This window comes from Loxodonta africana, chromosome 3, assembly GCF_030014295.1.
Source record: "Loxodonta africana isolate mLoxAfr1 chromosome 3, mLoxAfr1.hap2, whole genome shotgun sequence".
NCBI lineage: Eukaryota > Metazoa > Chordata > Mammalia > Proboscidea > Elephantidae > Loxodonta > Loxodonta africana.
In genome coordinates, this window is record NC_087344.1 from 37,630,841 (window position 1) to 37,657,386 (window position 26,546).

Genomic DNA, 26,546 nt, shown 5'->3' on the forward strand with positions numbered 1-26,546 from the left:
AGGGAGGCCAGTTAGGGCTCTGGAAAGCAGGGCACCTGTTGGACCTCACCCATTCCGGGAGGGTCTCCAAGCAATTGTCTCACAGGCCTACGGCAGGGTTGGGGCTAATGCCATGGGTCTGGTGCAGCCAAAGCTTGGTCTCTTCTTGTGAAAGGCCTCAGTGCCCGTCTCCAAAAAGAGACCATCCCCACCCAACCCTCCGTGCAGTCTGGCCACGCATGTAGGGAGGCAGGGGAGCTCTGGCTTCAACCCGGCGCTTTAGCTGGCACAGGTCTCCCCTTCCACCTCTGACATCACAGGAGATAGTGTGGGGTTTGGCAGAGGTGACCAGAGACCAGCAACTGGATGGCATGGCCTCTGTGGGCCCTAAAGGTCCAGCAGTTGGCTATGCAGATCTAGGGGCCAGGCCTTCCCAAGCCTGACTGGGCTCTAGCCAGGAGCTGGGTGCAGGCGCAGGATGGGAGAGGACGGGGCTCCTCTTTCTATAAGCAGCTCCAGCTCCATGGTACAGAACCTCTGCTGGCTCCAGGGCTGCAGAGGGGGCATGGGGCAAGGGTGGAAGCCCTCAGGTGGGTGCAGGGCGGCAGTTCCAGGCCGGTTGCCAGGGTCATGGGCTGGATGGACAGGGCAATGCTGTGGGCCCTGGGGGGTGAGGCCTGGACAGAGCGAGGCAGGGGCACAGAGGTAGGACATGGCCTGGCCCTCCCTGGGACAAGGAGGGACAGGAATGGGTGTGACCCACCAGAGGAACAGTGAACGTGGGGTCAGGAGGTGGTCACCACTACAGAAACTCCAGCCGCTCCAGCTCAGCCAACAGTACAGTGCTCAGTGCAGCATCACTACCACCTGTGCTTCAGCTCAGACACTGTGGTGCTCAGTGCAGCGTCACTACTACCTATGCCCCAGCTCAGCCAACCCGGTGCGCTCAGCATCCTCATGCACACCTTCCCTGCAGGGTGGCCAAACCAGAAGCCTGAGGCAGAAAGGCCAAGGGCTTTGCTGCTTCCATGTGAGCCACGTGGGAGCTAACTCCCTGGCCCTGGCACTGGCAGGCTGCCAGCGAGTGGATGGGGCTGGAGGTGGTGCTGCAGCCCCACACCTTCCTGGGCCAGGCAGCACCCCTGGCAGCTCTGAGAGGATGGGGCATCTGGTTGCCACCTGGCCTCCCCTCCCAGGGAGGATTCAGGAAAAAGACAAAGACTATCTGCTGGGTGTGGCATGGGGGACTCGACTTCTCTGAGGGTGTTAGGGTGAGTGCCCAGAAGAGTCCTGGCAGGGAGCAGTGGCCCCTGCTGGATTCCAGAACCCAGGGGTCGAGGGCACAGGCACCTGTGGGCGGTGCCTGTGCCACAGCAGGTTAGCCAGTGCCTTGCTGGCAGTAACTGGTTTGGGAAGGCAGGAGCATCAGGCAGGTAGTCATTCACGAGTCCTCTGTTTCCCCACCTAGAATGAAATTCATGCACCTACCGTGGGCACTCCACAGGAAAGGACTCACTGGACAAAGGGATGAAATGTTTTTATTAAAGGTTTTTTAGAGGCCTTTCAGGATCAGGTGGACAGAGAATGCCCAAGAGGCATCCTGCTTTAAGTTAAACACATCTCCAAAATCTCACACTTAATCAAGCTGCATCAGAAAGGAGGGGATCAAGAGCTGGCAGGTTCTTTGGAACAAGGGCAGATACAATCAGTACAAGGGAACCCACGGTCCTGGGCATGCGGCAGGAGGGGCAGCCTACCCGCACCGCACTGGGCCCTGCAGAGAAAGGATCCCCCTCTCCCACGATAACCCAAAGTTACCTCAGGGAGTGACCTGCCCATGACCCCAGGCCAGCTGCCAGGGCAGAGTCCCAGCCTATAGCAGCAGCCATGCCATCTGGGCTCCACTGGGCTCTGAATGAACATGTAGACCCCATGAACGCTATTGCCACCAGCAGCCTGGACTGCCCCGCAGTGCCATGAAATGACAAGCCAGAGCCATCAACACACACCAATGTCTGGTAGGCTAAGAGGGAAAAAAGGGAGGACTGTCACTTCCAGTGGACAGATAGAGAAGCTTGGAGGTGACCTGTGTCACCAGTCCAGGCCCGCCAAGGCGGCCCAGCCCATGTCTCACCAAGCTGGCTGGCTGGATTCTATTACAGAATACAAAAATCACCCTTTGTAGGTTAGAAACCATGGAACGACAAACAAATGTCATTAAAACACAAGTTTGTCATATTCAAGCCAGATCTTAAGGCAGCAAGGTCAGGAAAGTCACCAGTGGGTGTCACTGGCTGGGTCTCCCGTGACCCCAGAACACCCTGGCTCCAGGGAGGGGTGTGTGTGCGTGTGCCCCACGTGCAGATATACATGGACACAGACGTCCTGTGACCTGGGAGAGCCGGAAACAAGACATCTCTACAACAAAATATAGCAGTACCACGTGACTGGCACATGTACTCTATGGTTTTGGGCTTAAAAAACTTAAAAAAAACCTGTGGGGTGAGAGTTACACTTGGAACTGTCCTTGTCACCATCTCCTAGTCCAGTGACCGCAGTGGGGAGCAAGCCCACATTACACTTGCCACTGCATTCAGACTGGCGGAGCTGCATACCCACAGGGTCCCACACATCTCCACCCCCAGGGCATTCGAACAGCAACAGCAGGGAAACTGACTTCGCCAATGCTAAAGTCACAGTTTCCTTCTTGTTCCTTTTTTTTTTTTTTTAAATAAAAACATAACAGTTTACCCCAAGCTGGAAAACGTAAATGTCATTCATCGTTTCAGAGCTATATTTCCGGCACAGTAAAATCTAGACGGGTGTGTATCATAGAAAAAGAGTTCAGAGCCTCAGTAAGACGACGTCGCTTAGCTTCCCAGTCCAGAACTGAGTAAGACAAACCAGTCAGAGTCTATTTTCCTGTGAGGAGGGTTCTCTGCCATGTGTCTACATGATTTCATAGCATCCTGAACAGGTAATCCCTACATTAAAATAATTTCATGAGAAACATCAGTACAATTAGCTTGGCGTTTCAGCACTGGAAAGACGGTTTAGGCACACAACAACACAGAAACAACGGACCGTCCGAAGGACTGAGCGAAGGGTACAAGCACACGGGGCTTACAAAAATGCAGAAGTGAAAAGGTCATGAATAATTTAACATCACCACACAGAAACCTCTGTAAAACAGGCCACACGAGCAGCGAAATCTCCAACAAGCAGCTGCTGGCACTGAAAGCTGGGGCCTGGCTGGTTAGCGGATCACAGTTACGTGCGAGGCAGCGATGTCCAGGTCTGTCTTAGAAGGGTACACCACCTTCAGGCTCCCTTCCATGTCCACCACCCGGACCTGTTCTACGACCAGGGGGGAATTCCCACCTTTGTCAGCACTTTGGTTAGTTTTGAGATCCGGAGATTGTCCAGAAACTGTATCTGCTTCAGTATCTGAGAGTGATTCTTCCTCTTTATTTTCTAAAGTGTATTTGTTGATTTCTGCCATTTTCTGCAAATGAAAGATACGTTTTGAATCTCCAGATTACAGGTAACCTGGGGAGGAAATGCTATAGTAACAGCGGTGGGAAAACAAAGCACGAACCATTCTCTATGGCTCAGAAGTCCGGCTCTGGTGACAGGAGGCTGCTGTGTGGGCCTACTCACCAGAATGAGGGCGTCCATGATATCTTTACACATCTGCAGACTCGTAGCGCTCGTGACTTCCAAAAACAAGTCAGTAGTTGTTTTTTTAATCTTTAACAAACAAAAAATCGGGAAGGTTTCAGGAAAGAAGAAAGTTATCAGAAAGTGGACATCAGCAACTGTAACATTTAGTCTGAAAACAAATTCATACAGCGGTATTATACAAACCAGGACTGCCATTGTCCTGAAGAAAAACATGAATGGGAATCCTGTACACGTGGTAATTCTTGGCGCACCACCAACTGGACGTGGTGACCTGTGGCCCGGAAGACCTGCGTGGCCCGGTCCTGAGTGCACCCCTTTCTCGTCTGCATGTTCTATCATGCACACCTGTGTGAATGCACAGTGGAGCCCCCGTACGTACCTTCGTCTTGTCACTGTTGGTGATGGGCGGGAAGGAGATCACGTCGCCGTCTGCGTCCACGAGACAGGGGTAGTTGTCTTTTCCATCTAGTAAGTGAAGGTATCTGTGTGGAGAGAATGCAGATCACAGGCACCATATTAACAAGCACACCCAAAGGCTACACCACACACATGGGACTTCTGTAGACAAGCAGGTGTGAGGTCAAGGGCGAGTGTGTAACACGCTTCAGAGAACAGCCTTCCAACACCTGCGTTCACATGCAAACGACAGCGGGGCTAGTCCTGCACAATCTCAGGGGTTAGTGGGAGCAGGCCCTGGCATCTCTGCTTGGTGGTGCGTCGTAGCAACATGTGTCTGCGCAAAATGCAGCAGGCTCTCCGGCATTCTGGCAGTTGGGATGAATTGGAATCTCACGTCCTGGCCAGGCTTTGATTTTCCTGATGCTAGTGGGTGACGGCATCTCACAGGTACCGGCAATGTGGTGGGGATGCGTCACCCCACTTGGTAACTCTGAGCGCCAGCCTTCTCCCCTACACCACTCCTAACACCTCCTGGTTTCCTCTGAGGAAGCGCCCCACCTCACCGTGTGTCAGACAGGACCTGTGGGAGCCCATCGAGCTACGAGACCGTTACCATCAATTCCCTTTGCCCCATGCACGGCTCCCCACCAACACTAAACTTCAGGGAGATTTCTCTCTCTCTCTCTCTCTTTTTTTTTTATAACCACAGGGAATAGCTTTCAACTTCTGGTCACTTTAGGAGTTTGCTCAGTAGCCTAAGTGGGTTAAACTGAAGATGGCAGGCTGTGGCTGTCCCCTCTCCTGAGACTGGTGTGCATGGCGAGGCTGGCATACCCCCAGGTCACCAGGGGCCACGCGCACTCCGATTACACCACCGCCACTGGTCCCTCTCCACAGGGCCTGCCACGGGGAGAGGCTGACTAACCTATGCAGGCCCGAGACGTTCTGCCTCTTCTTCTGCTTCCTCTGCTCCTCAGCCTCCAGCTGGAGCTGCCGCACCAGGTCCTTGGCCTTGATCTCTCGCCGGCCCAAGGGGACGATCTGTGGAGGCAGAAAACTGCAGTCAACCTTTATGAAGACATGCTTGCGTGAAGATGACAGCCGCAAACTTGCCTGTCCTGTGGATTCTGGTTTTAAACATGAACAATGGCTCTCATTGCTTTCCTTCATTATCTCTAGGGCAGCGAGAGGCACTCGGCAGAGCTGGTGATTCCAAGTGGGACTCAAGCTGGCCTTGTCACCACGTGGTCACCTGACAAGAAGCTGGCTAGGGTGCCTCCAGGGGTCACGTTTGGGGATGCAGATGCCCAAACGCTCAAGTACCTTTAAAACAAAGCTTAACCTTAAACCAGCTAATGTACACCTTAGTTTCTGCATACCTGCAGGAGGCTAAGGCAGGTGTAAGCTCTACATCAGAGGCCACACGGGGATGCCCAGGAACCCCCACCACCCCAGGGACCCAGCACCCTGCACGGGTCCAGCAGACACGAACAGGACTGCAGAGGAACTGGTCACACGAAAGTAAATCCCACGCCAGGGGTTCTGCAATTGGGCCAAAGTCTTTGGTTAAAAATGAGTGAGCAAGTAAAGGAAACTATTTTGAAATTACCGCCTCCTTTGATGAGCATTCAAATAGTTAAGCAACTGCTTTCCAAAGTAACCTTAAACCTGGTCCATGTTTATTTACATGAATGTATCTTATGTGGTGGCAAGTTCTACCTTAACATGCTTTGACTCAACCATTATCTGAAAATATCTAGTGACATATGCTGCTTCCGGAAAAATCTCAAAAGGCAGAGCCTCAACTCCCAGCGGAGGAGGCAGCAGTTCGGAGCACCTTGAGGTCCTGTGGCGGCCGGGCCCCGTACAGCAGGGGACCCCGGATGGCCTTGAGGTCGTGAGTGGCGATGGTCGCTGCTGTTCTCTTCTCGCAAAGGTCCTCGTGGAGCTTGGTCTACAACACAAGGTCAGAGCATCGGTAAATCTTAGCACGCCCAGGAGTGGAGAAGTGTCCATACAGGCCCTGGGCCTGACCTACGTGTGCTGGGGACCTCCTCCTTGCTTGCTCCTCATGGCCTGGAGCCTCATCACTCCCCTCCACCAATAGCTCCTCCTGGGGTTCTCTCCTTTGCCTCGCTAACCAAGTACTTATTCGGTGGACTCATTCAGGAAAACTATTTATCTGTTCATCAGCACAATTTCACCTTTTTCTAATGCTTGAACACAATATTTGAAATTCCAAAGAACTGATCATGAACTAAAATTTATGACTGAATAAACAAAAGTATGACTTAAAAATGAAAAATAATCCCAGCATGTTTTCCTTCAAAAGCACTGCCCTTGAAGCTCTAACAGCTGGTCCTGTGAGCCTGCTTGCCTCACCCCTAACCTAAAGCAGAAGGGGCTCCAAAGGTGACCAGCTGCCACCTTCCACGAAGCTTGCTGGCTACTCGAGGGCCACACCCTGGCTTCCCCTTGTGCAAAGATGGGCATGTCTTTAGAAGCTGGGTGAAGGCACACTGCACAGAAAAACCAATCAGGAAATTAGGTTAGCCAGAACCCTATAAACTAGTCACGTAACAAGCTAGCAAGAGAGCTGATGAGTATTAAAAAAAGAAATGCCAACGAATCGACCCTGACTCATGGTGACCCCATGTGTGTCAGAGTAGAGCTGTGCTCCACAGCGTTTTCAAGGGCTGTTTTGGAAGTTTTTCAAGGCCTTTCTTCCAAGGTGTCTCTGGATGGACTTAACCCATCAACCTTTCAGTCAGCAGCAGAGTGCTTGTACTACCCAGGGACTCTGATGGTTTTAATGCTATTTTATATAAAAATAAATGTGTGGTTTATTACAGAAACCAGAAAATCTATAAAAGTATTGGAAAACTCAAAGAACACGGACTTGCAACTTCAATAAATTGGTAAGAGGTAAGTGGCCGCTCTCCTGTCACCGGCAAGATTCAACACGAAACGTGGTCTGGATGTCTGTTAAAAATGGAGCATTCCTTCCTAGAGCCATGGAGGCTGGAGGAACCCTTCAAACTATTGCCCTGAGATTACCTTTAAACCTTAAACCAAAAATATTGCCTGAAGACTTCTTAAAACCAAGCAACAGTTTAGTGTAACTAGTAAAAATGTCTACCTTGAGCACTATGCTCTTTTAAGAACTACGTACATGAGATCACAAAGATAACAGCAACTTGAAAGTTCAGATAGAAACCTTAGGGGGCAGTGAATTTATGTTAATGGTAGAGGAACAACCCAGAAAAGGAGGCTGAGAATGGCTGCACAACTTGAAGAATGTAATCAATGTCACTAAATGCTACATGCAGAAACTGTTAAATTGGTGTATGTTTTGCTGTGTATATTCTCAACGATAACAAAACAAACAAATTTTAAAAAAAGGGGAGGGGGCATTCTTGATTTTGAGGAACACAACGCTTCTGACAGCTCCTGTTCCCAGGTCCAGGGTGAGGGACAATCACTCAAACACAAGAGCGTGGTATGGGCGTACATCAGCTCACGTCATGCCCTCCAACACCTGACGAGCTGCTCCCTGCTACCGTCCCATTCTAGCAGTGAGGAAACTGAGGCACAAGGAAGCTGGGGGCCTGCATTACACTGCCTCTTTGTTAACACAACCCCCTCGTTCCCGCCCACCACGGCCCCCACCCCAGCTGCAGGCACAAGCTAGCATAGGCCCTACCTGGGCAGTGAGGAAGCGCTTGAGTGCATTTCCGGATTTCAGGTACATGCCCCTCACAATGGTGCCCACGATGAAGGGCCGTACGTCCCTGACCTCAGGGTGCACGTTCACCACCAGGGGCGCAGGGTTCTCGGAGATGTGCAGGACCCTGAGCAGCAGCCTGTGTGCAGCCTCCAGCTCCTTCTCCTCCCCCTCACCACCCTCCTTCCTCTGCTTCTTCTCCCTCTTCTTCTTCCGGCTCTCCTCCTTCTCGGTGCCCTCGGCCTTGGCCCGGCCCTTCCCGCCACCCCGGCCGCCGACGCGCAGGTATTCCAGGATGGACTTGGTCTGGCAGCCGTGCACCATCTTCTCCAGGCGCTTATCCCGCAGCTTGTTCCCCTCGAAGTGGATTTCCTTGAGCTTCGGGCAGTCGGCCAGTGCAGCTGGGATCTCACTTAGCTGGTTGTTGGAGAGGTCCAGCGTCTGGGAAGACACAGAAGGGATGACTCAGACTACAGGGCTTTGGAAGAAGATGCCAGAGGTCCTGTTTCTGGAGAAGTGTCAAAGAACAAGGATACTCAGTGGGAGCCCCCATGTTCTCGTCTTGTAAAACGCCCCTCAGGAGCCGCAGCTACAATGGGAGACCTGGTTTTTTGCTGGTTATACACCCCACACACCCAGGCAGCTCTGCATGGCACCTCATCACCAACTATCTACCCATCGATGATGCCACAGCCCTAGAGATTTGCTAACAGGAAGGGGCCAGCAATGATTGTTGTTGTCAGGACCTGTCAAGTTAAATTTTGATGCATAGTGTCCCCACGTGACAGAGAAGAACTGCCCCATAGGGATTTCTAAGCTGTAATCTTTATGAGAAGGAGCTCTGGTGGCTTAATGGTTAGGTGTTTGGCTGCTAACCGAAAGGCCAGCAGTTTGAACCCGCCAGCCACTCCTCAGGAGCAAAGACCTGGCAATCTGCTCCCATAAACATTACAGCCTAGGAAATCCTATAGGGCAGTGCTGCTTGGTCCTATAGGGTCGCTACTGAGTTGGAATTTACTTGATGGCACACAACAACAATCTTTACGGCAGTGGATCTCCAGGTCTTTTCTCCTGCAGAAGCGCTGGGAGGGTTTGAACCTCCAACCTTTCGGTTAGCAACCAGGCACTTAACTGTTGTACCACCAGGGCTCCTTTAGCAATGATTTGTTATCAAGAATTGCTACTGAAATTTTTTTCATACTCAAACATCTTACTCATTTGCTCAACTACAAGTTCCCTGAGGGCAACGACGATAGCAAAAATTCCAATCAATCCTTGGGTTAGGAGGGAAAAGATAACAGGGGACAGGTTTTGGTTATGAAACGTGGACTTGCTTCAGAAACAAGTACTTCTTTAGGTGGAGAAATAAGATCCCTCTAAAATGGTGCTATTTTTTAAAAAATTAACTGATCTAAAAATAAAACAATACAGCAAAATCAGCAAACAACATTACCATTCTTGACACTAGGTTCAAGGTCACCAGTAAGAAAACATGCTGTTTTCATGTTTCTTGTGTAAAGAAAAACGACAACAGCGCTGGGTTCTCAGGCCTTCCTATGACCCAAGAGAAGGTTTGGGGGCCCCTGCTGTGCCCCAAAGACACTCAGGACATGCTCGGCCTCTGTTACAGAACCTCTGGCTGTCACAGATCAGACTTTTTGACACGATGGGCACTGGCATGCCTGAGACGATGGCAAGATCAAAGCAGCCACCTTCTGTGCTTAGAGGGCTGCTTCTGGGAGCCCAGGCAGGGGTAGGGGTGGGGGACTAATCTGACTGGTCAGACTCCGGGACGCTGAGGGGTCACCATACTAGCAGGTGGGGGTCAGTAAGTTACTGCAACACTGCTGGGTGCAGCGTCTTCGGCCTCCTTCCTTACACGTGGTTGGAAGGAGCAGATCAATGATTAATTGCCAATAATCACTATTCAAATTTTTTTCTTACTGAAACATCTTACTCTTCTTGCTCGATTACAAGTTCCCTGGTAGTAAAAATGACAGCAGAATTTCAATCATTATGGAGAAGGGAGATGACAACAAGGGGCGAGGGCAGTGTTTGGGGCAGGCCCTGGCCTTTTCCAGACCCCTCCCCCTGCTTTCTTCCCAGCAACTGTGTCAGGAGCAGCAGCAGCAGCAGCAGCAGCAGCAGCAGGCGGGGACGAGGCACTGAGAGTCAATGGCTCCTTTCTCGAGGCACTGAGAGTCAATGGCTCCTTTCTCGTCTCCTCCAGGGCCAGCAGGGAAGCTCTGGATTGACTGTGCCCGCATAACGAGGTTTCCTCTGGCCCCTCACGCTGAGCCTGGAGGAGACAAGGAGCCACTATCTGGTCTGGGTGCGGCGAGCTTGTGCCCAGGGAGCTGGCGTTTAGAAGGCAAGGTCAGGGGAGGGAGAGGGCTCTGAGGGGGATCTGTGCTGGGAGAGGTTTAGGGCGAGGAGCCGTGCTGGCTGGCAGCTGTAGGGGCTGTGACTCTGGCTCAATCCCCAGCCTGTTTGGCTGCACCCTGAGTCACAGATGTCACCATAGTGGGCCCACATGGGTCCTGCACTTATTCAGAGCTCCCACGTGGCCAGGCCCCTTGCTGGCTGCCCATGTTGTCTGCTTGGCCAACAAAGGGGCCCTGACCACAAGTGGATGGGTGAGACCACAGTGGGAAGCGGATTCTATTCATGAGCAGGGCTCTTAACGACTCAGGAGTCAGATCCTCTGCCTGGTTGGTGTGAAGGATGATGTCAATGGAATTTCACAAACCCCAAGTTATGAAGGACACAAAAAAGGAAATGTCTGGAATCCTCTGGTTCAAGCAATGGGTCTGCCCAGAGCACGACATAAGAGGGTGCCGCAGTCTGGTGAGTCGTAGGGAGTTGGGGGCGGGGGGGCAGAGCCTCAAGGACTGGGGGCTGCTCTGATCAAACAAGACCAGTGTCACAGGGGGCAGGGACAGGCACTCCTCTAGGATGGGTGGGGGTGGGGGAGGGGCTAGTCTAAGACACAGACCCAGAGTTCACACCTGAAAGGAGCCTGCTGGGGATACTGTAGCTCTGGAGGCAAGGGGAACAGGGGCAGCCTCCAGGGGCTGGAAGGAAGCCAGACGCAACTTGGTCTTCAGTTACAGCTGGAGACAAAAAGCAAACCCCCCAGAGGCACCTCTGAGGAATAGGGTAGGAACCTGAGCTGTGGGTTAATACAACTTAATTATTTTGCACCTCTCCAGGCCTTTTCCCACTCTGGATGCAGGACTGGATGGGGGGTGGCGTAGGGCAGATTGAGGTCATTGGTGCCACCAATGAATACCTTCCCTGTATCCCTGTCCCCAGCACCGAGACCTGCAGCTCCTGCTGACAAGCGGTAGGGTCTTGCTTCCCCATTCCTGGAGTCTGGGCTGGCCTGTTGACACATATTACTAACTCAAAGCAAACCTGTCAGGAGCCAGTTCTGTGCCCAGGCTTCAAAAGCACTTAGGCTTCTGCTCTCTGGCAGAACAAGCCTGGGCTGGCCCAGCTGGCCAGCAGGAGCGAGCCTCGCCCAGAACTGAATGTCCTGCCTGCCAGCAGGCCGGGAGCAAGAGGAAAGGGCTGGCCTGAGCCATTCTGCTCGTAGTTTGCAGGCAGCACTAGCTGCATTCACCCACTAAGTTTGCAGTCCGCTCTGCCGAAAAGGCTTTGGTCAGACAGTGTGAGAACTCCACTCGGGTCATCTCGCTGCTGCAGGAAAACACGGCAGAATGGGATGCTTCTTCTCCCGCGAAAGGGCAAGTTACTCAAGACCTGAAAACGGCAACAGCGGAAGAAAAGCAAAGCTTTGGGGAGGGCTACATGCCAGGGCTGTGCCTCCTGGGGTTCCCGAGAGCCCAGTTACTCCAAGCATCAACCAGAACTGGACAGTGCAGGGCCTGCTATCTGCTGAGGAGTCTCTGCAAAGGACAAATGTGCATGGGGACTGGGTGGGGGAGGGGGTCTTCTTTCAGCAGCTAGTCACTGAATGAAGAGCATTTTGGAAAGCAAGCGGTGGCTGTGCCCATGGTGGCACACATGGCAGCTCAGGACCTGCCTTGGGGTCCTGTGGGAGCACGCAGAGAAGAGCAGCAGTGGGACAGGCGTGTGGTCGGGGGGGCCCTGTTAGAAACATGGAGATCCCTGCCAACAAGAGTGGACACTGTCCCTACACTGACACTGCCCTCACCCCAGCACCGGGCACCGGCATTGGCAGGTCTAATGAAGAAACGGAAACGAGTCGGTTTCCCACAAAGTATGAACACTAAGGGGAGGAAGGGAGCCTCGGGGAATCCTCGGAGGTGGGAGGCAGCCTGGGTGCACATTCTAGATGTGCAACACAGCAGCAGTGTTGAGCCCCAACTTTCTGACAGGCAGCTGTGTGTGCGTTATGCACTCTGACCCCCAGGACACGAGGAGCCCGTTCTCTTAGTGGGAGAATTCTTCGCTAAGCGTGGAGTGGCCTCCCGGCACCAGGCCTAGCATGGACACAGACATACCCTCTCGCTTTGGTGTTTCCATTTATTCTCTTCCCACAGGTAGCACAGATGCTTGTCGTGGCCCTAGGCTGACACAGTGATGAGGCGCCCGTCTACAACTCTAGGTCGAAACCCAGATTGCATTCTCAAAATATCACTCTTGCCTGGGAAACGTGATGTTTTTTGCTATCGGGCAAGGGACCCCAATTTTGTGGTTCTGGCAAACTTGAGAAGAACCGATCCATCTTTGGAGCAGCTGTCTTGGCTCTAGTGAAAGACGGCCCAGGCATCAGCTGTGGAGGGAACCAGCCTGACCCACGCGCCTGAGTGAGCCCCACGGCCTCTGACACCAGCCGAACAAAAGAACAAAATTGGGGAGGGATTTTTTTTTTTAACTTCACTTTCTCTTGTCATGGGACAAGAGGCTTCACAAAGTTTCTCTGTGAACCCTTACTGTGGAAGGAGGGTGTACTGGCCACATTTTAAGAGTCCCATATGCTGGGGCCATGCCAACACCTGAGAGTCATCCTGTAACCCTATCCCATGGGCCAGGATGGACAAGATAAGTGGGCATGACTTGGCGGGAACAAGAGGAATCTTGGACGGTGTAGCCTTTCCACTAACCATTGTACTGTCCTGGCCTATGGCAGAAGTTACAGGGACACATGTCCTGTCCATCTGTGGGACAAGGAACTTGGTTTGGCCCTTTGACTCTGGCTTCTGAAAATAACCCAAGCCATCAAAATGTCTTGTTTTCCAAAATAGCCTAGCAAGTAGGAGCTACACAGTCCCCACACCTGGAGAACTCACTTCAGGAAGGGAGGTGGCCTGATGCAGTCATACATATTCATTGAGGCCCCAGTTACTAGAGCACCCTAAACCTTGGGGTACTCTTTGGGGTCTCCTGGATTGGTGAGAACATCCATACAGGGGAGAGGGAGTGGCATGTCCCTGGGGACAGTGGAGCCCCATGCCACTCTCCCGAACCCTGCCTGATACATATCTATGCTTGTACCCTTTCTGGTTATAAGTGGGTAACTCTAAGTAGGAAACCCTGGTGGCGTAGTGGTTAAGAATTACGGCTGCTAATCAAAAGGTCGCCAGTTCGAATCCACCAAGAGTTCCTTGGAAACTCTATGGGGCAGTTCTACTCTGTCCTATAGGGTTGCTATGAGCCAGAATTGACTCAACGGCAACAGGTTTGGTTTTTTTTGAAATGTAAGTGTAGGTAACCAGTCTACATGAATTCTGTGATCTGTCCTAGAGAACATACCCACAGGGGCAATGAGCACCAGGGGTGGGCAGTAGAGTTGATTTGGGTAGACCCAGCTCTCGGTGGCTGAGGGATAGGGAAAGGCTGCACAGCAGTTGATGACCTGGCCTCAGATGGCCAGGGATGTTTTGACCTGGCTCAGAAGAACCAAGGATGAGGTCGGATCTAACTCTCGGTGGTTAGGGTTAGAGAACAGAATTGCCATGTAAGTAGCTGGTGATGAGGAGTGGAAATGTGGACTGGTGGGGCCTGGATCCATTTCCAGCTGGGAACTGGATTCATGCTGATCCTTGCTACGAAGTTAGTGATAAAGGTGGGGTTTGCCCACCTTCCCCTTTTACAGTGCAGTTGGTGGCAACAGCGTCTTCTTTGCACCATCCCTCCTTCAGCCCCAGAGGGACAGTGGCACAGGTCTGGGAAACAGCAACATAAAAACGCAGGCGGGAGTGATGTGAAGGTGCCACCTTATCCTTGGCTTGCTACCACCCTGGCAGTTCAGCCCAGTGGGTAATAGATCATAGCGAAAGGACGCGTGCAAATGAGGAAAAGTGCTACCTGGGTTCTCATTTCTCCACCAAAGTGGAAAGCCAAGGTGAATGAGCCAGAGGCCAGGACAATGAAGCCATGTTCACTGGTGGGCAGTTGCCTGGGGAGCTAAAAGGATGGCAAAGGGAGTAGCTGAGCTACCTCTTCAGCTTCCTGTTGCAAGTGGCTGCAGTGGGAAAGAGGGTCAGGGCTGTCACAGCACCAAAGTCTGAGGAGGCAGCAGTAGGTGCTGGGCCCAAGGAGCTTCTCTTTGCAATCTCCCCCACTCTGGGGAGGCGGTAGAGCAGAGGCCTTTGCTACTATTACTTTAAACAAATAAAAACTTAACTGGCTCCTAAAGAACCACACCTCCTGGTATTCACATTGTCGAATCTGGACTGGGCATGAAATTATTTAACCAACAGAACAGGGTGGAAGTGACATGGGAGTAACTCCAGGTCTAAGCCTTAAGAAGGGCTGGCCGCTTTGGCTTCTGTGCTCTTGGGAGCTCTGAGCATCGATGGAGAAGTCAGACCACCCTGTTGGAGACACCTGAGTGGAGATACAGAACATGAGACATGCATCCCTGTTCAAGCCCTTCTAACAATTACAGAACTGCACGTTATGTGTTTGTGTTCAAGTCCGGCTGTGAATCAACGTGGTGGGAGTTCAGACAACAACCTGAACACCTTGGTCTGCTACTGGCGGGGGGGGGGGGGGGGGGGGCAGGGAAGGGGGTGGGGCTAGGACAGCAGGGTCGTGGAAGGCTTCCAGAGGTGATGACACAGGAACTGGCTCTTCCCAGCGGAGGAGGTATTTCCAGGATCAACGCCCTGTGGGGCGTCACCAGGAATGACTCAGCTCCGTGGCTACCCCAAGGCCCCAACCCACCCCGCTCGCGCAGCCCCGCTGACCTTGAGCGAGGCCAGGTGGGCGATGTCGGGGCTGAGCTCTCGGAGGCAATTGTCAGCAGCCGCCAGTTCGCTGAGCAGGGGCAGAGCGCCGGGTTGGAAAAGCGCGGCGGGGAAGGAGTCCAGGCAGTTCCCGGTGAGGTTGAGGGTCTGCAGGCGCGGGGCGCAGCGCGCCAGGTCGGCAGGCAGCTCGCGCAGCCGGTTGCCGCTGAGGTTGAGACTCTGCAGCTGCGGCAGGCCCGGCGGCTCCGCGGGGCCGAGGCCCTGGCCTGGCGGCAGCGCCTCCAACGCATTGCCCGATAAGTCCAGCACCCGCAGGGCGGGCAGCGGCCCGAGCTCGGGGCTCAGGCCGGGACCCAGCGCGTTGCGCCGGAGCACGAGGCTGTGCAGCTGCGGGAGGCCCTGCGCCAGACCCGGACCCGGTTCGCGCAGGCTCCCGCAGCCGCTCACCTCCAGGTAATGCAGGAGCGACAGCGTAAAGAGCCGCGGAGGCAGCCTCCCGCCCGCCGCCCGCACCCGCTCCTCCAGTCCCGGCCCGGTCAGCAGCAGCTCCCGCCGCCTCTCCCGCTCCGCCAACTCCAGTTCAGGCCAGGCCTCGGACACTGCAACCGCCGCCATCGCGCCGCTGCTCGCCGCAGCCACTCGCCAGGTGCTTCCGGGGCAGCGTGGCATCACTTCCGCCCCGGACCGGAAGAAACCATGGAGAAAAGGCTCGGATGTTAGAGAGCCGCAGCTTGTACCACAGAGACGAGGACTCTCTTAAATGGAGCTGTGGGGAGAGGCTATGAAGTTCCTCGCCTCCAGTTGTCTTCTCAGTACGGGGAAGGTTGACGCCCAGGGTCCGAGACCTACGTGGGCCACTGCCACCACGTCGGCTGTCTTCTGGACCTAGTGTCAAACCCTTAGAGCAGTGGCGCTTATTTGGAATCACCTGTAGATCACAAACTGCTGATCTAGTTGGTCTGGGCTGTGGCGTGGGCATCGAATTTTTAAAAAAAGTTTCCCTGAAACTGCTTCGAGGAGAATTACTCATCCTATCTTGTGATCCACTAGCCTGAGGCGTTTGGAGTAGGAGAAACGGAGGAGTAAATACCCTCAATGGCTATTTTGTCTGCGCCTGTTTTCATTAACTCTTCACCGCAGCAGGGTTTTCAGTTGTTTTGTTTGGAAATTTCTGAATTTTTATTTAAGTGTAATATACATACAGGAAACGCACGCATTGTAATTGTATGGCTCCCTGAGTTTTGCAGAAACTGAACACATCCGTTTAAGCAGCACCCAGAGCAAGAGACAGGTTATTACCAGTTCCCCCAAAGCCCCTCGTGACCCAAGAGGAACCGCTGTCTTGACTTCTAACAGCACAGATACAGTTTGTCTGTTTTTAATGTGCAGTTTGTGCTCTTTGGCGCCTAACTTCTTTGGTTCGACATCGTGCCTCTGGGATTCATCTGTGTGGGGGTTGTGGTTGAATATCTTTTGTGTTGCTATTTACTATTATAAGTCAATTGTGAATATACCATATTTATCCCCAACAGGGCTTTTCTTTTGTGCAGGCCTGAATCCCCCTAACCCCCAGTTCAATACACCCAGAAAAGAAGGATTTTTGTTTTGATTGCCTCTGCCGCTGATTCCATCTGTGCAGGGCAAGCAATGGCTGTCCGAGGCATTGTGAGACATGAGAGGACTTTGAACCTTCTTCCAGTCTGCCCTTTCAGAACCAGCCCCAGTTGCCCTCTGTCTGGCTGGAGCCACACATAACACCAGTTCAAAAGAATCTTCAGACACACACACCAACACACACACAGAGTTAGTGACTTTTAGTTCCTGGAATCTATTTTTCTTCTTGCTTCCTGTGTAGATTTTTATGTAAGGATCCAGCAGCTCTTGCTATTATAGGCCACTTTGACAAGCTACAAGAATGTTAACAAGGTTACAGTAGCCAAAGCTGGAAAAAATTGTGACACATTCTTGAAATGAATTAACACACTGAAAATCAGCACTAAGCTACACCCAACAGTATGAATGATGACCACGATCACAATATATAGAGAGAAAAGGTCACAGAAGAATGCATATAATATTATCCCATTTATATAGCTTAAAAAGATGTAAAACTGAAGAATGTATTATTTAAAATACTGACGTATGTGGTAAATCTATGAAGAAAACCGTATGTTGATATGTTATTTCTGAAAAAGCAAAGCTGAATTATCATCTTGCCAAGCAAGAGAGACCTACAGTCTCTCATAATGTTTAAGTGGGCTTAAGAACATTAAGTGATCAGTAGTTAGTTAGCAGGTAGGTAGTTCTAGTAGAAGCAGAAATTATTTTGATTAGTTTTAACAGAAGCAAGGAAAACGCTGATCAGCATCTAGATCGAAGCAGGCACATTTCAACATGGGCCCAGCTTAAAGTTGGTTTATTTTGGTTTTGTAAACTCTGAGATTGGAGGAGCCCTGGTGGTGCAGTGATTAAGTGCTCAGCTGCTAACCAAAAGATCGGTGGTTTGAACCCACCGGTGCCTCCATGAAAGAAAGATGTAGCAGCCTGCTTCCATAAAGATTTTTACAGTCTTGCAAACCCTCTGGGGCAGTTCTACTCTGTCCTATAGGGTCGCTATAAGTTGAAATTGACTCAACAGCTGTGAGTTTTTGTTGGGTAGGTAATCTCTGTTATGATTTAAACAGCAGGGTTTCTCAAGGCCTATGGCTGGTTCCGACTCATAGTGACCTCATATACAACAACGAAACACTGCCCAGTCCTGTGCCACCCTTAAAATTGTTGCTATGTTTGAGCCCATTGTTGCAGCCCCTGTGTCAATCCATCTCATTGGGTGGTCTTCCTCTTTTTCACTGACCTTCTACTTTACCAGGCATGATGCCTTTCTCCAGGAACTCGTCACTCCTGATCACATGTCCAAAGTATGTAAGATGGAGTTTCACCATGCTCACTTCTAAGGAGCTTTCTGGGTGTACTATTTCCAAGACAGATTTGTTTCTTCTTCTGGTAGTCCATGGTATATTCAATATTCTTCGCCAGCACCACAATTCAAAGGCATCAGTTCTTCTTCAGTCTTCCTTACCATTGTGCAGCTTTCACATGCATATGACTCGACTGCAAATACCATGGCTTGGGTCAGGTGTACCTTAGACCTCAAAGTGACATCTTTGCTTTATAACAGTTGAAAGAACTCTTGCAGCAGATTTGCCCAATGCGATACATCATTTGATTTCTATAAATTCTCTGGATGTACTTTTTGGTTGATAAAAGCAATGTGAAGATGCACTTACCCGGTGGCAACAGCGATGGGACACCACAAGGCTATGGATGTTGGGAGCCTTGTGCTGGAGCATCCAGTTGATGGGTGTCACAGAGCCAGTCTATGTGCAGAGAAACTCACTTTAAAAAAAAAAATGCTTAATGTTAAAAAAAAAAAAGGCTCTAGAGTGCACTTAATGCCTCCAAGGAGAATTTGTGATGCTGTGTGGGTCAGCTTTTACTGTGGTTGTTGTTGACAGTTGCTGTCCTGTTGATTCTGACTCATGGCAACCCCACATGTGCAGAGTAGAACTGCTCCTTAGGGTTTTGAAGGCAGACCTTCCGGATGCAGATTGCCAAGCCCATCTTTCATGGCACTCTGGGTGGATTCGAACTGCTAACCTTTTGGCTAGTAGTTGAGCGCTTAACTGTCTGTACCACCCAGGGACTACTAATGTGTAAGAAACAACTGCAAAAGCCCGTTGGCTACACAACAATGTAAAAATGATCTATCATCCTTCGTATTATACGTCAGCTGCCGGTCAGCAGTGGTGCCGGCTCCTGGCTCAGGTGGTTCATGAGTTGGCTCCCTGTGCCTTCTCATGCTGGGACCCTGCCTGGAGGAACAACATTCCGTCCGGTACGAGCTGTGCTCTCACAGCAGAAGGAAGCGACAAGATGGACAAAAGCTTTCATAGCTGTCGAGGCTGCTCACCCAAAGGTTGGAAGTTCAGGTCTACCCAGAGGCACCTTGGAAGAAAAGACTGGGGATCTACTTCCAAAAAATCAACCATTGAAAATCCTGTGAAGCACAGTTCTACTCTGACACACATGGGGTTGCTGTCAGTCAAAATTGACTTGATGGCTACTGTTTTTTGGTTTATTCGTTTCTTTGTTTTTATATGGCCGAGTGACATCTGCTACTGTCCCATTGGCCAAGAAAGTCATATGGCCAAGCACATGCCCAGTGGAATGGGGAAGGGTCTTTTTCCTACTGGAGCACATGGCAAGGGTGAAGAGGGATCCATTCATGGTGAACCTGTAATAAATGCTTCCACAGATACTAAGGGAAAATTCTTTAGAATCACAGAATCTCTGGGCTGGAAGGAACCTCACACTTGAATCCTGAACACCTCTTACCCCAATCAGGGGCTCCTCCACTTCACCCCAGACACAACTTTTCCCACCGTGCCTTGTACTCTGCCAGTGCCAGACAGTCACTATGTCCTGGGGAAGCTCGGTTGGAACAGCCATCCCTAGTGATAAGCCCGAGTCTGCCTGTCTTCCACTTACCCCATTATTTCTGCATCTGCCCTCAGCACACCTGTCATTTCCCCCTCCCCCTGGACAGTCTGGGACAGACATTGCTAGTGTCTGACCTTCTCCTTGTTACCAGAAGGGTTCGTTTAGGTGGCATTTGCCCAGCCCCAAGGGAAGAATTAGGGTTGGTCTAAGCCATTCATGGTGATCTTCTTTGCCAATGATTGTTCTAAGGATGTACTACGACCCCCATCTGGTCAACAAGATAAAAGGGGAATCTACCCAGGTCTCTTGGGGACATTTTCCTCCCTGAAAAGAGAGGTGGATTTGAGGAGAAGCCCCTTTACCTTTCCCTCCCTTTGTTTTGGCTCAGCTCAGTGTCATTAGGTGCCATCAAGTCAATTCCAACTCATAGCGACCCTGTATGACAGAGAGTAAAATTGCCCTATACGGTTTCCTAGGCTGTAATCTTTACAGAAACAGATCGACAGGTCTTTCTCCCATGGCCACTGGGGGGATTTGAACCTCCAACCTTTCAGTTAGTAGCCAAGCACTTAACTTAGGGCTCCTTATAAAAGTCTTTCATCATCCTTTGTTTTTAATAATTTGTCTAAATAAAAGTTTTGAGTTTTCTAGTCATTCCAATCATTCTACAATTAACAACAGTTTTACTTCACCTTTCCAGACTTGCTCTGGGGGAAGCCAGCCACAATGTCGTGAAGACACTAGAGTGGCCAGAAACAGGACTCCTGACCACAGCCAGCATTGCTTTGTCAGCTGTGTGAGGGTACTATCTTGGACGTGGGTCTTCCAGCTCGTTCGCTTTCCCATGGTGCAGCTGAGGGGAAAAATGGTCTCCAGGGATGCCCCTTGGAAGACTTTGTACCAGAAGCAGGCAGACACAGGCTGGGCAGCACTGGTCAGCCCCTCCAGTCTGGACTGGGGTCCAAGTCTGGTCCAGCCTGAGCTTGTGGGGCTCCCAGCATCCTATGATAAGAGTGAGGATTGGGTTGTGGCTTGTCCACCCCTGAAGACGCAGGCCCATCACAGGGGCTCCCTCTGTACTAGATGAAAAGCTGTGCCAGGCCCTTGGGGTGCAGAGCCTGCAGAAACCCTGCCACAGCCCTCAGGGCCCTGGAGGCACAGAGTCACTTCTGGGAATGCAGAGGCCTTAGCCTAAGGGTTGGCAAACTTTTTTTGTAGCAAAATTTTTGCAAAGGCAATCTTAAGTAGAGTTCAATATGTAAATATACCAAAACAAACAAACAAACAACAAAAAAAAACTAACTTTTTGCTAGAGCCAATTCCAACTCACAGCTGCCCTATAGAACAGGGTAGAACTGTTCCACAGAGTTTCCAAGAAGCACCTGGTGGATTTGAACTGCCAACATTTTGGTTAGCAGCCTTAGCACTTAACCACTACACCACTAGGGTTTCTATGTAAATATAAAAATATAAGCAGATGGAAATGAGCTGTTCTGGTGGGGATGGGTAACCTCTCAATGCATGTCCAGGGAACTCAAGGCCCTCTAGGGAGTCCACGGGCCCCCCCTAATCCACACCCAGCACAGTTGCTGGGCCCACTCTGAGGGCTTGGGATTTAGAAAGGTGTGTAGGGGAGAAGGGAGCGTGCGTTCTCCATCTGACTCTCACTTGTCTGCAACTCTTGACTTGGGAACGCGTGACACCACGAGGCGATGTGTCTAAGCCACCCCATGTGCCCCAGCCCTACAGGTGCGGCCTCACGCTCCACACGCCCGGGCTGCGGGCGGATGGCGCCCCAGGCCAGGTGGCCATCCCTCTGAGCCCCGGGCCTGTGGGGCCCGCGTGGCGGCTACCCTTCCCGAGGCTAATCCTCGAGCTCCCCGGTCTGGCAGCAAGGAGTGCAGCGGTCCCGGGCAGGCGCGGCTGGGGCTCTCCACGGCGTCTTTGCGCACCGCTCCACCACTCGAACCCCACCCCGGGGCGCCGGCTCCTGCTGCATGTCCCCGCGAGCGTGCGCCCCACGGACCGCCAGCTCCGGGTCCTCCCGCAGCCCTGCCACCAGGCCTGGCGGCGCCGGACCCCGAGGGGGCCCCGGTGGCCGCCGTGCGTGAAGTCGGCGTGGAGCAGCCGCGTGGGCCGACGCCGCCGGGAGAGACAGCGTGGCCCGGCCGGCTACCCTCTCCTTACAGGTGAGGACCGAGGCCTGCGGGGGTAAGGAGGCCCCCAGGGACCTACGACTCCGGCCCTGCCCACGGTTCCCGGACCTCGCGGGATGGGACGCCGAGGCATGAAGGGGGCGGGTGGGTATGGGAGGCCGGAGCAGGACTTCCAGGCGCGGGGAGATGGAGGGGGACGTAGGAGGCGGGCACAGCCCCAAGCTATCCCCAACCTCCAACCCTGAGGTCGGTGAACAGCGACCTCTGGGGGTGGGGTGACATGGTGTGGTGGAGGAAGGAGTGGGAGAAGATGCTCCAAGGCGACAGAAAGGCAGGAAGTAAGGAGGCTTCTAGAAGAAACGCTGCTGGCACTGATAGTATATTTAAGAGCTTGGCACCTTACAGGGTGAGGCTCCTACTTTTAGGATTGATTTAATTTTTAAGAGTACCAAGCAATTGCATACATGAAAAGCTATTCAAAATGTTGTGTGCCGTGGAGTTGATTCCGACTCATAAAGTTTCCGAGACAGTCATCTTTACGGGAGCAGATCGTTAGGTCTTTTTTTCCTCTCCCTGCGGTGAGCTGAGTGGGTTCCAACCGCTGACCTTTCCGTTAGCAGGCAGTCCCTTAATCATAGCATCACCAGGGCTCCTCTCTTCAAAATACCAAAAAAACCTTTGCTGGAGAGTCCGACTCATTGTGACCTTTCAGGACAGAGTAGAACTGTCCTGTAGGGTTTCCAAGGAGCGGCTGGATTTGAACTGTCGACCTTTTGGTTAGCAGCCAAGCACTTAACCATGGTGTCACCAGGGCCCTCTATTCAAAATAGCATACTTTAAAGAACTTTCTTGGTGAGTATTACCTTTTTTTTTTTTTTGTCAACCCTGAAAGAGCCAACAGCAGATGAAACTTAAGAGCTTATGTTGTGCTTTTCTGAAATTCTTTTCTGTTGAAAGTATTCTCTTTCACTCTCTAGTGCATACACACTAGCCTTCTCGCTCTCTCCCTCCTCCCTCTCCCGTGTACATACACACAGTCCCCATGTATGCACACACATACTCTCCCTCATGTACAGTCTCCCCATGTACACTCTCCCCCACGTACACAGTCCCCCATATACACATACTGTCCTCCATGTACACACTCTCCCTCATGTAGTCTCCTCATGTACACACACACATTTCCCTCATGTACATGCTCTCCCCCATGTACACATGCTCTCCCCCATGTACACATACTCTCCCTCATGCACACTCCCCATGTGCACACTCACTCTTCCCATGTACACACGCACTCTCCCCATGTGCACACTCTGATGTACACAACACTCCCCCATGTCCACATACTCTCCCCCACGTATATACACACACTCTCCATGAACAATCTCCCCCATGTATACACACACACTCCCCCATGTACAAACCCTCTCTCACCCACGTACACACACACTCTCCCTTCTATACGCATACTCTCCTATGTATACACACACATACAATGGAAGGGTTCTATTCAGTAAGATAAAACTTTTAAAGTAATTTTTGCTGTTGAAGCTAGTACTTTAAATTTTAAGCTAATAAATATTCGTGTAAAGGAAAAAAAATACAATAAAATCTCAACATAGAAACAATTATAAAATCATTCTCCAAGGTGAGGTAACTGTAACAAAACTGTTACTACAAATGAGCACAGAAAATGCTGCATTCTTACTTATTAAAAAAAAAAAAAACAGACTTGTTGGCTAGTTGAAGATGCCCTCTTTCCAAGGGTAGAAAAAAACACAAAGTATAATCCTCAACTGTGCAAACTTAAAGAGAATTTATAGACCATTTTGAATTTATTCCAGAGGATAAAATTGGTCAGTAATTTTCCCTAATTCATACTTAGCTTAAAATCTTTTAGCTTCTGAATTCTCATGAAATTCAGATTTTCCAGAGCCACGGAGGCTGGGTGAACCCCTGAAACTATTGCCCTGAGATGATCTTTAAAATGTAAACCAATATTATTCCCTGAAGTCTTCTTAAAAACAAGCAACAGTTTGGCTTAACTAGCAAAGAACGTCTGCCTGGAGCATTGTGCTCTTTTAAGATCTATCTATATGGGATCACACTGACAACAGCAATTCAAAAGATTAGACAGGAACCTTAGGGGTAGTGAGTTTACGGTAATGGGGGAGGAACAACTCAGAAAACCAGGCTGAGAATAGTTGTAGGGTAATGTCACCGAATTGTACCTGTAGAAATTGTTGAATTGGTGTTATGTTCTGCTGTGTGTATTCCCACAACAAAAATAAATTATAAAAAAGAGAGGAAATGATACCTATAAAAAGTAACAAAATTGTCAGAAGTCATTGCATTGTAAATGGATGTTATCTAGGCAGGCACTGCCGCTGACAGAATCAGTAATATGTCCCAAGAAAAGGAATGCAGAGACAATTCTTTTCTTCTTTCAATGTACACCACAGTATATTCAGAGACATATAACCATAACTGGTAACCATGAAATGAAACTGCTTTTAACATTACAAAAAAAGAAAACCTTTTAGCTTTTTTAACAGGAAGCCCATTTTGACGAATAACCTATTTTAGGAAACAAACTCTCTCATGCCAACTTACTTATTGACTGCCTCTTTTTTCAGTCATTTTCAGTTTACTTTCTAAGGTTTCAGGGCTGACCTACAGTTGCCTGTTTACTAAAGGAAATGTAATTACAATTTTGAAATAAAAATGACAAAACATTTAGTGATTGCTTTATTACATTAATATATTCAGTGTGAATGAACCCCGAAACCCTAAAACAACAACAAAAATAAATTACTCAGATATTTATCATTCTGGTACCTGAAATAAAGACAAATAGAAAACTATGTTAAAACATTAAAAAGTTGAAAATTTTCATTAAAATTATTTACATTTGTCTTTTAATGCCAAATTTACAGATACAGTTCTTTTAAATTATTATTTTGAAATATGAAAATAATTGAAATAAATATTATTAAATATCCACAACCTATGAATGAATGAAAACTCAGTTCTTAATTAATGTTCTGAATGTAGATATTTATTTATGAATGGCCAAGGGATCTTACAAGTTGTCTTTTAATTTTTTTACTCTTTATTCTTGGTCCCTTAATAGTGAGTAACTCTGTAAGGCTTTTAATAGCCGCTAATCACTGCCAGTAATCAGCTCAGCACAATTGATTCTTCTATAACCACCAAAAGACTGACCTGTTTTAAGTGCACCTAATTTTGCTTTTTAGTCATTAAAAATCAAATACCTTTACAAATATCTTTCTAAAGTTACAATATATGGAAAACATTGTATATCTCTTAAAAGTTTTGATTGGGGAGGAAAGAGTAATTCCTTGGTTAATTTTTCTCATGTTGGTCTGTTTAAAGAAGCATTTCATTTATACTTTAAAAATGGGTTTGAAACTAACGACTAATATCTCCTTGAAGCCAGAAAAGATCATTTTAGAAATACCGTGGTAAAGTTTTAAGCTTTGTAAAATTTTCAGTTATTTCTCCCTCCCTCATTTTAATTTGTAATGCAGTATTTTTTAAAGGTCACTATTTTGGTAGGTCTTATTCTTGCTCAGTATTTTGAGTCAACCACATTTTAGTTAGCCAAAAACAGAGATTATCCACGGAGCACATTGCTCAACGAGCCATGAGTTTTGGTATTTTGTTGTTTCACAGGGTTGGGAATTAAACAATATTTATACACTCATTGTGTAAAACAAATTTCATCAATCCCGAGCATTTCTCACTGTCATTCTGAAAGCCTGCCCATAGGACATTCAGGAAGAAAGCATAATCCTTATGGTTGGATGGGGCGGGCGAGGAATATTTTGGTGCTGAAAGGACAACTAATTTTCTGTCCCCAGTAGACTCGGCACAGGCACATCTACATTAGTGCTGGCCTTACTCCATCTAGGGGGCGCTCGGCTGGGACAGGCCGGGGCTCTGCAGGGAAGTGAAGGCTGCGCAGATGGCATGACTCAACAGCCAGCCAGCAAGGGGAGTGCCCAGGGGGACCGGCCCTCAGTAACTTCTGTCCTTTTTATACTTCCTTTTCACCTTTATTTCTGTGAGAGTGGCAAACACATGCTCTGCAGATACGGAACCCTCTTCTACCCCGTGGCTAAGTGCCTTGGGCAGAAGACCTAGGGGACAGTTAGTGTTCCTGAAGCCCTGGCTGTCCTCTGTCTGCATCTGTCACCACTGCCCGGTGGGGCCACAGCCCTGGAGAACACCCTGCCCCACGTGGAGAGGCTACGATGCACATGGTCAGAGAACGTCTTACGACGGTCACTCCCAGGAGCTGAGAAGAGCGGCTGCTGTGCCTGTGCAGTTTTCCGACATGCTGTTCCTGCCTGTCAGCTGCCATGCATGTGCTTCCTGTGCCAACAGACCAGTGCTCTGCTGTGTCACAAAGGCTTGAGAAGCCAGAAACCTGAAAGCTGACAAATAAGTGAAGTTCGGTGCTTGAGGGTCCAGACTCTTTGGTCGGTCCCACAGCCATCATTTAATGGGAGCTGACAGTGCCAGTAAGCAGAGGATGTGCTCAGCCAAGAGCTGTGTGGTGGCAGGAGTGGGCCCGGGTGCCAATCCAAAAGGCTGACATGAGGAGAAATGGTTTCGAATCAGAGTGCTTGCCCAGTCAGGTATGACAACAAGGGCATCAGGACATGTTGCATCATCGCTTTGTGTATGTCCTGCTGGAGCTTTTACTCAGGCCCCCCTTTGGGGTGGGGATCTTGCTTCCAGCCTTTAATCCCGAGATGCCTGCTCTCGTCATTGTTGAGCCTTTCCCTGCAGTAGAAACACAGACACACAAAACACAGGCCCCACGTTAGAAGGGAGACACCTAGGGTCGCAGTGCAGAAGGGGCAGTGATTAGACCCTGGTGGGGGCGGGGAGTGC

At 50.2% G+C, this 26,546-nt stretch overlaps 2 protein-coding genes across 7 annotated transcripts in view; both read right to left on the reverse strand.

The window, feature by feature from the left end:
- Nucleotides 1–1,498: 1,498 nt before the first annotated feature.
- On the reverse strand, nt 1,499–15,597 carry LRRC47 (leucine rich repeat containing 47). 2 transcript variants are annotated; one of them, XM_003413500.4, is made up of 7 exons: nt 14,968–15,597; nt 7,766–8,227; nt 5,900–6,016; nt 4,988–5,103; nt 4,043–4,145; nt 3,640–3,729; nt 1,499–3,484 (listed from the first exon to the last, which is right to left on the reverse strand). In XM_003413500.4, the coding sequence occupies exons 1-7, from the start codon at nt 15,580–15,582 to the stop codon at nt 3,236–3,238; spliced, it is 1,752 nt and encodes a 583-aa protein (XP_003413548.3). In that variant the 5' UTR covers nt 15,583–15,597; the 3' UTR covers nt 1,499–3,235. The 2 variants fall into 2 exon arrangements, with proteins under 2 accessions (XP_003413548.3, XP_064137207.1); XM_064281137.1 differs by having other exon boundaries at nt 3,372–3,484; nt 3,578–3,729.
- A 7,837-nt stretch (nt 15,598–23,434) lies between these two features.
- Nucleotides 23,435–26,546, reverse strand: part of CEP104 (centrosomal protein 104) — a 53,070-nt gene continuing 49,958 nt past the window's right edge. Inside the window, exon 19 of one of the 5 annotated variants that reach the window (XM_023552134.2) lies at nt 23,435–26,435. In XM_023552134.2, coding sequence (XP_023407902.2) covers nt 26,320–26,435 — 116 coding nt within the window. In that variant the 3' untranslated portion in view covers nt 23,435–26,319. The remainder of the gene's footprint in view (nt 26,436–26,546) is intronic. The other 4 variants (XM_023552133.2, XM_064281138.1, XM_023552132.2 and 1 more) reach the window with 4 other exon arrangements.

Excerpts from the sequence above, each read along its gene's own strand:
- LRRC47 (XM_003413500.4), bottom strand. The coding sequence starts at position 15,582 with ATGGCGGCGGTTGCAGTGTCCGAGGCCTGGCCTGAACTGGAGTTGGCG. Across the intron at positions 4,146-4,987 it reads AACGTCTCGGGCCTGCATAG|ATACCTTCACTTACTAGATG; the intron begins GTTAGTCAGCCT and ends CTCTCCACACAG. Across the intron at positions 3,730-4,042 it reads CCAACAGTGACAAGACGAAG|ATTAAAAAAACAACTACTGA; the intron begins GTACGTACGGGG and ends TGTTTGTTAAAG.